This window comes from Vipera ursinii (genome assembly GCF_947247035.1).
Source record: "Vipera ursinii genome assembly, chromosome: 1".
Taxonomy (NCBI): Eukaryota; Metazoa; Chordata; class Lepidosauria; order Squamata; family Viperidae; genus Vipera; species Vipera ursinii.
In genome coordinates, this window is record NC_139512.1 from 71,254,997 (window position 1) to 71,267,306 (window position 12,310).

Sequence of the window (12,310 nt, forward strand, 5' to 3'; positions counted from 1 at the left end):
GAATGAACCAAAGGGCACTTTAGGGAACACATCGTGCCTCTAAGCTATTCGTCTGTCTGTCTGTCTGTCTGTCTCTCTCTCTCTCTCTCTCTCTCTCTCTCCTCCCCCCCTCCCCATGAGTAAAACCTCTGCATAAAACCTCTTCACATCTTCAAGGCCTCAGGTTGCAAAATGGGGGCAGGGGTGCAGATCAATGGCCATTTGAAATTCAACCATATGGCTGAAGACCCACGGCTGCATGTGTTAATTACCACACTGTAAAGCAGTCTGTTCAACAGGAAAAGAAAAACAGACAAGAAAAAAGGCTGTTCCTGAGGATTAAATAAATAGTCCAAATTTTTGGCCTAATTCCTCCCAGACACAATCTGCCACCTGCATGCTCAGAAGCCATAATACCCCTCTTTGCATCTCCAGCTGTGTTCAATGAAGCCAGGAAGAAATATAGCAGCAAAGTGTACTTTTGCTTCTCAATTCTTTCCTCCCCACCCACCTGCCTGCCCTCTCCCACAAACACACTTTTTTCTTTCTTCTCACACCAGAGCCACAGAAGCAGCCTGGACTGCTATCCCCAAGGAATTTACATAATTTAATACATTTGTAAATTTTGGTTCTGTACTTATCTCTGCACACACCTAACACGGAGTACTAAAGATCATTGGAGAAACTGACCTTTAGGTTCTCTATTCTGGTCAACCGAATAATATAAATAAAATAATTTTATATTTGGGCATATTTTGGTGAACATTTCTTTTACAATCTATATCTTCAAGTACTGAATTCTGGCATACTTTTTCATTTTCCATTTATAGGATGTCTTCTCTACAATCATTCCAGAATTTTTTCAAGGCATGCAACTCATGTCCTGTATCTACTGGACTTTTTCTAAAGAAATGCATAGAATAGATAGGGTTTTTTTTATCAATGGTCATTAAGCTAAAGATTTAAGATCACTTTCCTTTTAATTCCAGTATGCCATCAATAACAATTGATTCAGTGGTATTACCTGTTACAGGGCTTACTTTAAAATGTTATGTTTTTCTTTTAAACTTCTGTTCTTATTCTTGAATGTTGCCCAGAGTTCTTTTAGACTGAGTCAATTATAATAAATAGGTAAATAAAGTTTCTGAATTAACCTAGCTATTCTGTCCCATTCAGCATAGTGGAAAACAAACATACCTCTCTCTCTCTCTCTCTCTCTCTCTCTCTCTCTCTCTCTCTCTCTCTCTCTCTCTCTCTCTGTGTGTGTGTGTGTGTGTGTGTGTGTGTGTGTGTTTCTTTTTCAGACACATAACTACAAAACTCACATCTAATGGTTTTTCATTCTATTTCTTTTTAAACAGAAATTAAAATATATTCAAGACTGTGTCAATGATCATTTACCTTTGATAGCAACCAACCATATATGAAGTTATTCATTTAATTTGACATGAATTCTAAGACAAAGATAACACATTTTCTGTTCTGCTTCCAACTCATTTAACACAAAGAAAAAGAACGATCTTACATTGGCACTGATATTCTACAGGGGAAATAATTATCGCATCACATTCCAGTTTTAATAAACAAATCTATCTTGGGGAGTGGGGGAAAGACTCTCCAGATGCAGTCAAAAGTTAATTCAGTTATTCTGGAACTTCTGGAATTTGCTAACCGTTGTGGAATGCTACATTCCATTGAATTAACAGAGAATGATTGAACATCTAAGGTGTGTATCTGTTTTCCCTCAAACATTTTAAAAATTCTGAAAATGTTGTGCCAACGTTGATATTTACAAAATTTCTACAAAACAGAATGTGAACTACCTTGTTGTAAATAGCATGAGAAAAAAATGACTTCTGCATATTGCCCACAGAAAAGCATGAAGCTACTGATTAAGGTTGAAGTTTATAAATCAACTACTAATAGCACTTCAGTCAAAAGCTACAGAAAAAAAGGGAGCTAGCCATAGGTACAGGTTGGAGAAACATGTTTTCACCATTGTTTATAATTAAGCAACAAATATAACCACAATCAAATGCATGTTTTTAAAAAAATAAGACAAATAAATGCAATAGTAAAAGATAGGGTTAAATTTAGGTTAGGGAGAGAACATATCACAGTGACCTGTCAAGTCAGAATGTTATTTCCTTCCTGCACCTCTCCTTAAGTGTGGTGTACAAAATAATTGTGCACCAATTAAGAAGTTAGAAAAAGTTATAGTGTCATATGATTCCATTTGACAATTTTACAGTTGCATTCTGCAAAACTTACGGCTTCTAGACCAGGGCTTTTCAACCAGTGGTACGGGGACCACCTGTGGTACATTGGCACCTGGCAGGTGGTACACGACCATCCTAGAAAAGTGGTAGCGGGGGAGGGGAATGGCAGCACCACACAAGCCTGAGTGAGAGATGGCTGGAGCTGCAGGGCTGTCAGAGCTCAGCAGAAGCACCAGGATCAGCACTTCTTCGGGGCTGTCAGGGCTCAGTGGAAGCACCAGGATCAGCGCCAGGCTCCAGCTGGAGCTCAGCACTCATCCCGACATGTCTTCTGAGCCCAGAAGTGCCAATCAGCTGGAATGTTGCAGCATCCCCAGGGTCTTGTGATTTACATTCAGACACTTGGCAACTGATTCATATTTATGACGGTCACAGTGTTCTAGGGTCATGTGAAATGACCAAAACCTGCTGCAACCACCCAGCAGATGGGGGGAATAAACCAAACACCCCCACCCCACCCCCACTGCCAATCCTCAACAGAAATGCTCACAACAATGAAAACCTCAGACAGGAGGAAGAGCGCCGCCAGGCGGGCAGGCAGGTGCCTTGCTCGGCTGTGGCTTGGGGGCACTTTTTTCAGTGCCATTGTAACATCAAACAGTCACTAAGTGAACTATTGTAAGTTGAGGACTACCTGTACTTCACTTTTTTCTTTTTCTTTTTTTGATCATCACGTTTTTGACACCTTGCTAGGCGACATGGTACTCAGATGTTGCCATATCCTAAACGTGGTACAATAGGTGAAAAGGTTGAAAAGCCCTGTTCTAGACCATCTTAAATAATAGCAGCTCAAAGGGTGTTAGAGTTACCCATTATTAGGATAAAAGTAATAGAGGTAAGAGTATCTTAGCCTAGAAAAAATAACAGTTGGTAAGTTAACTGGAACAATGTGTAAGCCCTTTCCCGTAGCGACATCTTTAAACCAAGGAAGCATTTAAATCATTATTTTTTTCAAAGCACTGCAACCTCATCTATCTTCCTAATTTTCCAACTGAAAAACCAACTCAGTTATAACAAAACTGTTTAGTTTCTGTTTATTGGCTCTTGGGCCAGGGATCATCAACTTCCTCAGACTGGAAATTCTTATATGATGGTCAAGCTTTCCCCAAACCACAAGATTTTAAAACATGCAAATATTGGGAGGTGTTCTTTTGTGAGATTAATCCTAGACCAAACCATTCATATAAATCAAGTTATTTCAGAATATTGCACTCTCTGATATACTAACATGCAAAGCAAGCGACTGTGCTGTAATGGTTAAGGCATTGGACTGGCACCAGGAAAACCCAGCTTCTTGTCCACTCTTAACCATGGAAATTTACCAGATGATTTTGGCCCAGTTACTCTTTCTCAGCCCAACCTACCTTGTATGGTTTTTGAATAAAAACTTAGAATACTATGAACAGTGACACGAGTTCCAGAATAAAAAAAAACAAATAAATATTGCAGCTGTATAACCAGAACGAAATAAAATATGGAAGCTGAGTTGTTTCACAAACATGAACTGTAGAAAGAAAATGAAAAACTCAAAACTTAAAAGTTCAAAGCAAGTCAGCAGGCTGAGGAGGAAGACTAACATTTAACCCAAGAGCAAATATTTCACTGTTTAACCAGAAAATTGCTGTGTTTCAAAATATTTAACTCTCAATCAGCAAGAATTAGGAACTTAAGGATAATGTTAATAATTTTCTGGGAAATATTATATGTAATCATTGTGACAGGCTTATTAAAGAGGTCCCCAAACTGGTAAAGAAACTAGGTGAGAGCATGTAAGGCAGAAGACTTCCAAGTGAAATGTATGCATTAATAAGCTGCAAGGCTGCTCTCTCTAAAAGGTAGAGTAAGTAACAGTAGAGATAAAGTGGAGGCGGGAACTCTGACCATTTACTTTCAGGCAAACAAATGGGAAAGTTCAGTGAAAGGGCAGGACCAAAAAAAACGATGGAAACAGACATAAAAATACTGTCAAGTTTCAGTCCATTCACCATTCAGCACATGGCAGAAAAGAGCTGAGCTGTTCTGCTTTGCATCAATTACATATGAGAAGGATTAAAGGTCATAAAGTGGTTAATCCAAGACTTCAGATGAATGAGCAAGAGATTCTTATAAACCGCAATTGTTAGTCTCACTTCCAAGGTGAGAGACGCTGAAACCCAGAGTTGAACAAATTATGCTGCTTTTTTCCTCTCTTCTTCTCCACCCTTCCCATGGCAAAATGGCAGAAGATCCAGTTTAGAATCCATGGTGTTTCTTGCTCTTTCCCTCTCAGTTTGGCAGCACAAAATCATTACAAAGGGAAACAAGGTTTGCAAGAAAGGTAGAAATAAATTTCTATTATCCTCTTTAATCAAAACTTAGGAGCAGATGAAATAAGAAACTCCTTTATGCTACAGATAGAGGTTTGCAACATGTTTTTATAAGAGAAAACTTGAAGCAATAATGAATGTCATAGTATATTACGTGTATAATTCCCTAACCCTTTTTTCTAGTGCAGTGATTATAAACAGGGCGTAGGGAAAACCACATTTTCACTCCCTATCATTTGATTGCCACCTTATACAAAATGGTACCCAAGGACATACTGATTACCTTTACTACCACATGACTGCTATATAGCAGTAAGGTCTTTTGATAGCTCTTACCTGAATGGTGATCTTCCTGACATCATTTCCCATCAATCACTGGTGTAAACTAAGGGAGGATTAGTACAAAAAGCCACATTCTACTTGTCTGGACTGCACTGGCTAAAACCATTAAAACCTCATGTCTGAAAGCATTAAAACAACAGTTCTCATGTAAAAATTGGACAGCGTTCAGGGTAGCTGGGAATTTTGAAAATTGTAGTTCAAATACATATGGGGACCATCAGGCTGAAAATGGCTTTGAAAAACAAATTTTACCTTGCTGGATGAGACCACTGTTTCAATTCATCAGAAACTTTATTTCCAACACCAATCAGCCAGACAGCTTTTAAAACGTTCATGTTTCTAGATGACAGTACCTTTTAGGTTTATGGATAATAACTATTATATAATAGCCAACATATATTTATGCAGAATGTCAGCTGATAGGTACCAGAAGCCATTTTCAGTAATTATAACTGAGTAGCTATGTTTTACTTACTTATTATGTAAGAAATTTGTATATCCTGACTATTTCCAGAAACTCTGGATAACTGCAATTCTATAATAAATATAGGCCTTAGTAATATTCAATGTATGTAGAAAATTTTTTAATAATCCAATTCTTTTCCTAAGCACATTTCATAATTCTGGAAAATAAGCATCAATTATAAATCTCATAACTACATTAATGAAACATATCCTCCTTAGTACTGTTCATCTTAGCAAAAGCTGATAATTTGTATGATTTCCGAGTCAGCTCTAGAAGGGCCAGGCTTATAAAAAATGCCAAAATGTATGTGACTTGTTTATTTAGCCTTTACAGCTGAATTAAAGGGGAAATGTTCTAATATTCCATAGCAGAAATGTGGAAAATATAATACAAAACTACATGCAGAAATGATTTTCTATATTGTCTTCTTCTAGGAAGCCCAGCTGAAGTCTTTGAAAGATTTGACTAACCAATTTTTGATCATTTTAAACTATTGATCTTCAAGTGAAATAGAGAATGTATGGTCTATATAAAGATCAAAGATTTTGTTGGTCTGTAAAGAATTATTTTTGGGAAATGAAAAATCAATGGCATGTTGAGAGTAGCATTTGGGTTGACCTGATTATTCTGCTGAGCTGGGAAAAAAACCTACCTCCAAGGCAAAGTTGCCACTGTCTCAGAAATAAATACTAAGTCATAAAACCTAAACTTGGAACAACTCCTGTGCCTTGTATAAGGCTTATGTTGAGCATGTAAGTCTTTCATGCTTTGTGAAAGAGTACTAGATGTCCTCAAAGTTAGCATGATTTTTGCCAAGATTCTTATTTTTAAGTAATACTTTAAGATGCAGCATTAATGTCCAGGAAAGCAGCATAGTAGTTGAAATATATTACAATGGCATCCCTTTGATTACACCTGCATGTTCTTCTTAAAAGTTCCAGTATAGGACAGATGATAAATGGGAAAACCTTCAAAAACCTCACCTCATTATAGCATAGAACTTTACTCACCTTTTCCTCCAGAATTACCCTGTCCTAATGGCCGGTCAGTTACTGAGCCTTAAACAAAAAGCAAAGTATGTTACTATATGAGCACTGGTATCATCCAAAATACAGTCCAATCTATAGGCAAGCTTCAAAGCACTATGCCCATAGTAGTAGCTAGACAACTGGATCCAAGCAATCATCTCTACACTTATTGCTTTGCCTGCCAGTTCTGTATTAGGTCTGCCTTTTTACTGGATTAAATTTGAAATAAACTTATGAATTACAAGGACAAAAAAAAAGGCAGTCGGGAAAATTGGTGATGTGACCAACCTGATGAAGGAACGATAAACAGCATGGCCAATGAACCATGGTAATTTGGTTATTGATCAGAACCATAATTAATATTAAAATGAACACTGTAAAGCCAATGGATATTTTTACCATAGATGTGCAACAGAATTAGGCAATGTAGCATAAATGGCCGATTGAAGAGTTGCGCTATCCAACTAAACCCAAATCAGGCTCTTCTAGAACTAATCACTGTGAAATTATCAGAAAAATTTTTTTCCAGACATGGTAAGAATTGAAATTATTCCATTCTCAAGGATTTCTGTCAAACAATAACAAGTAACAATATACCATTTATTTATAAAAAAAGAAGCACACTACTCAAACAGAATGAAGAAACTATTATTATCAATATATGTTTAACAGTATAGTCCTTGACTTACGACCAGTCCCTTAACCACCATTTGAAGTTACAACAGGCTCAAATCTTTACTGCACTTACAATCCATCCTCGAATTTATGCCTGCCACCCGACCCCCCCCCCATGGTCACATGATAGCATTATGGGTGCTTGGCAACCAGCTCACATTTACAACTGGCTGCAGTGTCCCATGGTCACAAGTTTGCATTTTGCAACTTTTTTTCCATTTTCCAGCAAAGAAATAGCAAAAAAGGTCCACTGGACAAGCTAGATTCTAAGTTACAACCACATTATTTATTTAATGACCACGGTGACTAGTTTAGCAATTCTTGTAAAAATGATTGTAAAATCAAGCTCAGTGACTTGACTTACAACTGTAACAACTTTCAACCAAAAGTCTATGGGCTCATTTGTGATCATAGATCAAGGACCACCTGTAACTCCAATTGTTATCTCTTGACCAGCAATGTTTCAGCCACAAGATGGACAACCATGCGCACAGTACAGTTTGGACTGTTGAGCCGTATTAACTGAATTTTAAAGATTATAAATGCAAAGAGCTTATTCCTTTCAAAATATGCAAACCTTTTTTCCTCTGCCTTCAATACCTGAGCATACAGGAGTTTTGTTCTGCACAGAAGAACCACTGATAGGCTTGCCATCTGGAGTGACACACCAGCAATATCCAGTGTAGGTGTGGCACTGGACCTGTTTGAGAAAATAGATGGTTAGTTTTGCAATATGCCTCTGGCTCAGTATAAATCCAATAACTTTCCTCTATTTAAAAATATATTTTCAGGAATAAGTAAACATACTTCATGCATATTAGCGTAATGGTTTGTTATGCTGCACAGCATGCAATATTTATAGTTCAAACATTAATATTATTTCAAGAGAAGGTACTGCTCTTAATCATTTTACAGGAAACTATAAACCCTAATTTGTGCTGTGTGCTGTCTTTTTTATATTACTATTTGACGTTACCTTCCAATTTTATCCACTAATACTTAGTGGATGCAGCTTGATTATATTTTGTTGCTCAGTGTGCTGCTTGAACCCACTTGCAGAATTAATGGCGATGTCCTGAAAATCTCTTTTTAGCTATGTTTCTGCAACTGAAAGTAACTTCTTAGAGTGAATAGATATAGGGTCCAATTTGAGTCGGTCACCAGGACCAGAGGTTTAGACTTCCAAGCTTTTGGACTTATGGTGGAGCCCATCCTCAGGGAACTTCTCTCTAGCAGTGTGTGTGCTTTGGGCTATTCTGTGTGTGGTATTTATATGGTGCCTGTTGTGTGTGGCTTTTTAGTTGTACAGATGTACAGATCTGTTCCTTGGAGAAACAAACCACCACTCATGGCACAACATAGGAGAACAAACCAATCAGGATAAGATTCAGCAGCCCATCTGCTTTTGAAAGACAAAGGTCACTTTTTTGAATATATCAAAGTCCACATTCTGGATAGAGAGGACTGCTGGTCTGAAAGAGGGGTCAAAGAGGCCATCTACATTAGGATTAACATTAAGATGCTCTCTCTCATCAGAGGGGGAGGGATACGACACCACCTATCTCCTGTTTACAATCCTTTCAGCAGTTCCAATAAGGTTCCACACCTATTTGCATTATTCAGGCGATTCTGAGGGCACAGGTAAACCTCCAGTGGGGCTCAATGACTCTCAGAAAGAGTGCCAACGACCAGATGATTGCAAGGAATATAAATCTTTTCATCTTCCACCATTCAGTCAGAACTGAAGAAGCTTCTTGGATGAGAAGTAAAACATCTTCAAAGAAAAATAAAGTCCGGTTGCCTTTTGAAAAAGTACCTTTGGGACACCCTGAAGGCCTAGTTCTCTCCCAATGTTGCTATGTTAGATGAGCCTGTTGTAATTATGAGTTTGTGTCTGGCTCCCAATTACTTAGCACATATAGGGAGGAAGGAAGGAAGGAAGGAATTGTGAACTTTCCTTTTCAAAATTCACAAATACTTCCTGAGTCATTACAGCCTCAAATTTTCTGGGACAATTACCACCCATCCACCTTAATTATTTGTATGGTCTATCAGGTATCTTCATAAAATATGAGTGCATGTACAAAATATAGATGTCAGACACTGCTTCACCCACAATTGTTTATGGATTTTCCACTATTCATTATGTTTTATTAGTTAAGTATGTAAGAGAAATTATGAAACTTTGGATATCATAATAAAGGTCTTACTTGGGTAAATGATCCATCCTCATGACACTCTGGAATGAAGACTGCTTCTTGTGGCTTCTTCACTTGATCCAGTGCTTGGGCTCTTTCTAATCTGCATTTGCTCTGACCGGCATCTATGAAGAAAATCCATTCAGAATTTAAATAAAGATAAGCAATATATCAAAAGCATATGACATTCCAATGAAAATAAGTGCAAAAGAAAAGCAATCCTGCTTTGCTGAACATTTATTTATATACAGAGCCTTCCCGATATGTTTAATTATTAACCACCAGCATGTCAAATAATGAGGGATTATAACAGTAGACCTAGGTATATAAGCGGAGCAGCTGGAATTAACCTTAGCAAGGTATAGGTCAAGGTTCATTCCTATCATAATCATTTTATTCTGGGTGATATTTTTATTTTTTAAAAAAAACCTCTATGAAAGCAAGGAATAAGTAATGTCTAAAGCAGCTTCAAACATATGAATTTATTTATTTATTTTATTTATTTATTTGTTTTTATAAACCGCCCTTCTCCCGAGGGACTCAGGGCGGTGTACAGAATAAGATAGGCATACAGAATGAACCGTAGTGAAAAACAAACAATAGCAAAATACAAATTGGGACCCCAATAAGAGCTATCAGGCCAGGCCGGACTGCTGGAACAGGTAAGTTTTTAATTCGCGCCGGAAGGTGCGGAGGTCGGGGGCCATCCGGATTTCGGTTGGCAAGCTGTTCCAGAGGGCTGGCGCACCCACTGAGAATGCCCTCCCCCTGGGGGCCACCAGCCGACATTCCTTGAGCGGTGGCACCCTGAGGAGGCCCTCTCTGTGGGAGCGCACAGGACGGTGGGGCGTTGACATTGGCAGAAGGTGCTCCCGCAGGTAGTCCGGACCCATGCCATGTAGGGCTTTGTATGTCATTGTCAGCACCTTGAACTTCACACGGAAGGCAACTGGAAGCCAGTGCAGCGCACGGAGGAGAGGTGTGATATGGGAGTATCGGGAGGCTCCCAAGAGTGTCCGCGCCGCTGCACTTTGCACCAGTTGAAGCTTCCGAGTGGATCTCAAGGGCAGCCCCAAGTAGAGAGCGTTACAGTAGTCTAGGCGAGAGGTCACAAGAGCATGGGTGACTGTACGTAAGGCATCCAGGTCCAGATAAGGCCGTAATTGGCGAACTAGTCGAACCCGGGAGAAGGCCCCCTTGGTCACAGCTCCTATGTGATCTTCCAGGGAGAGCTGCGAGTCAAGGAGGACACCCAGGTTGCGGGCCCTATCAACAGGGGGTAGTAACTCGTCCCCGATGTTAAGGGATGGGATGTTCTGAGTATCCTGGCTAGCCGGTACGTACAGCCATTCAGTCTTGTCCGGGTTCAGTTGAAGCCTGTTCCTCCCCATCCATTCCCGGACCGCTTTCAGGCAGCGGGACATCACGTCGAGGGCATCACTGATGTTGTTTGGAGTTGAGATGAAAAGCTGGGTGTCATCAGCATACTGATGGTACCCTACTCCAAAGCTGCGAATGATCTCGCCCAGCGGTTTCATGTAGATGTTGAACAGGAGAGGCGAGAGGACCGACCCCTGAGGTACTCCGCAAGCGAGAGGCCTCGGGGTCGACCTCTGTCCTCCTGCCAACACCGACTGCGAGCGACCCTGGAGAAAGGAGGAGAACCAGCGCAGAACCGTGCCTCCCACTCCCAGTCCCCTGAGGCGTCGCAGCAAGATACCATGGTCGATGGTATCGAAAGCCGCCGAGAGGTCTAATAAGACTAGGACAGAGGAATGGCCCCTGTCCCGGGCTCTCCAGAGATCATTTATCAGAGCGACCAATGCCGTCTCCGTGCTGTACCCCGGCCTGAAGCCCGATTGGTACGGGTCTAGATAAACCGCTTCGTCCAGGATCTGAGGGAGTTGGTGCGCCACCACGCTCTCAACAACCTTCGCAAGGAAGCGAAGATTGGAGACTGGACGAAAGTTATTCAATGAGGATGGGTCCAAGGTGGGCTTCTTGAGGAGAGGTCTCACCACCGCCTCCTTCAAGGCGGTGGGGAAGTGACCCTCACTCAGAGAAGCGGAGATGACCGCCAGGAACCAGCCTCGTGTCCCCTCTCGAGCTGCATATGCCAGCCAGGAAGGGCACGGGTCCAGTAAGCATGTGGAGGAGCTCAACCTCCTCATAATCCTGTCCACTTCCTTGGGAGTCACAGGATCAAATTCCTCCCAGGTGACGTCGACAAGACTGTCCATGTCTTGTTCTTCCAACTCAGCCCAGTTGGAGTCCAGGCCGGTTCGGATCCGAGCAATTTTATCCAGCAGATATTGACCGAATTCCTCGGCTCGACCCTGCAAGGGTTCCTCCCTCACCTCTTGGTTCAGTAGGGAGCGAGTCACCCTGAACAAGGCAGCCGGGCGATTATCTGCGGACGCGATGAGGGTGGAAAAGTAGTTGGATTTTGCCACCCTTATCGCAGCGAGATAAGACCTGGTGAGGCTTCTTAATCGCAATCGGTCGGATTCGGATCGACTGGATCTCCAACGGCTCTCTAGGCCCCGTCTCCGACGCTTCATTTCCCGGAGCTCCGCGGTGAACCATGGGGCTCGCTGGGATCTGCGCCGGGTCAAAGGCCGCATGGGTGCAACTCGGTCCAGAGCCTCCGTGGCTGCCTTCTCCCAGGCTTCCACTAAGGCATCCGCCGAGCTGTGAGCAGGGAGTGCATGTGCGTCCCCAAGCGCTGCCTGGAACCTATCAGGGTCCATTAGGCGCCTAGGGCGGTACCATCTGGTTGGCACCGTGCACCCACGGCGGGGGGTGGCAAAGGGGAAGTCTAGCCGCACGAGGTGATGATCGGTCCATGACAGGGGCATAACAGTCGTGGCACCCCCACCGAAATCATCGCGCCACCGTCCAGACAAGAACACTAAGTCTGGGGTGTGGCCTCTCTCATGAGTCGGTCCAGAAATTATTTGCGACAGGTCCATGGCCGTCATGGAAGCCATGAACTCCCGAGCCAGATCGGACGATCCTCCCAGGGACGGTAGGTTAA

General features: G+C 41.5%; 2 protein-coding genes across 2 annotated transcripts in view; both read right to left on the bottom strand.

The window, feature by feature from the left end:
- Positions 1-12,310, bottom strand: part of PLEKHD1 (pleckstrin homology and coiled-coil domain containing D1) — a 346,726-nt gene that overhangs the window by 107,378 nt on the left and 227,038 nt on the right. The window lies entirely within an intron of this gene.
- Positions 1-12,310, bottom strand: part of SMOC1 (SPARC related modular calcium binding 1) — a 46,823-nt gene that overhangs the window by 29,870 nt on the left and 4,643 nt on the right. Inside the window, exons 2-4 of the mRNA XM_083368967.1 lie at positions 9,286-9,398; positions 7,676-7,775; positions 6,383-6,430 (exon numbers count right to left, since the gene is read on the bottom strand). Coding sequence (XP_083225093.1) covers positions 6,383-6,430; positions 7,676-7,775; positions 9,286-9,398 — 261 coding nt within the window. The remainder of the gene's footprint in view (positions 1-6,382; positions 6,431-7,675; positions 7,776-9,285; positions 9,399-12,310) is intronic.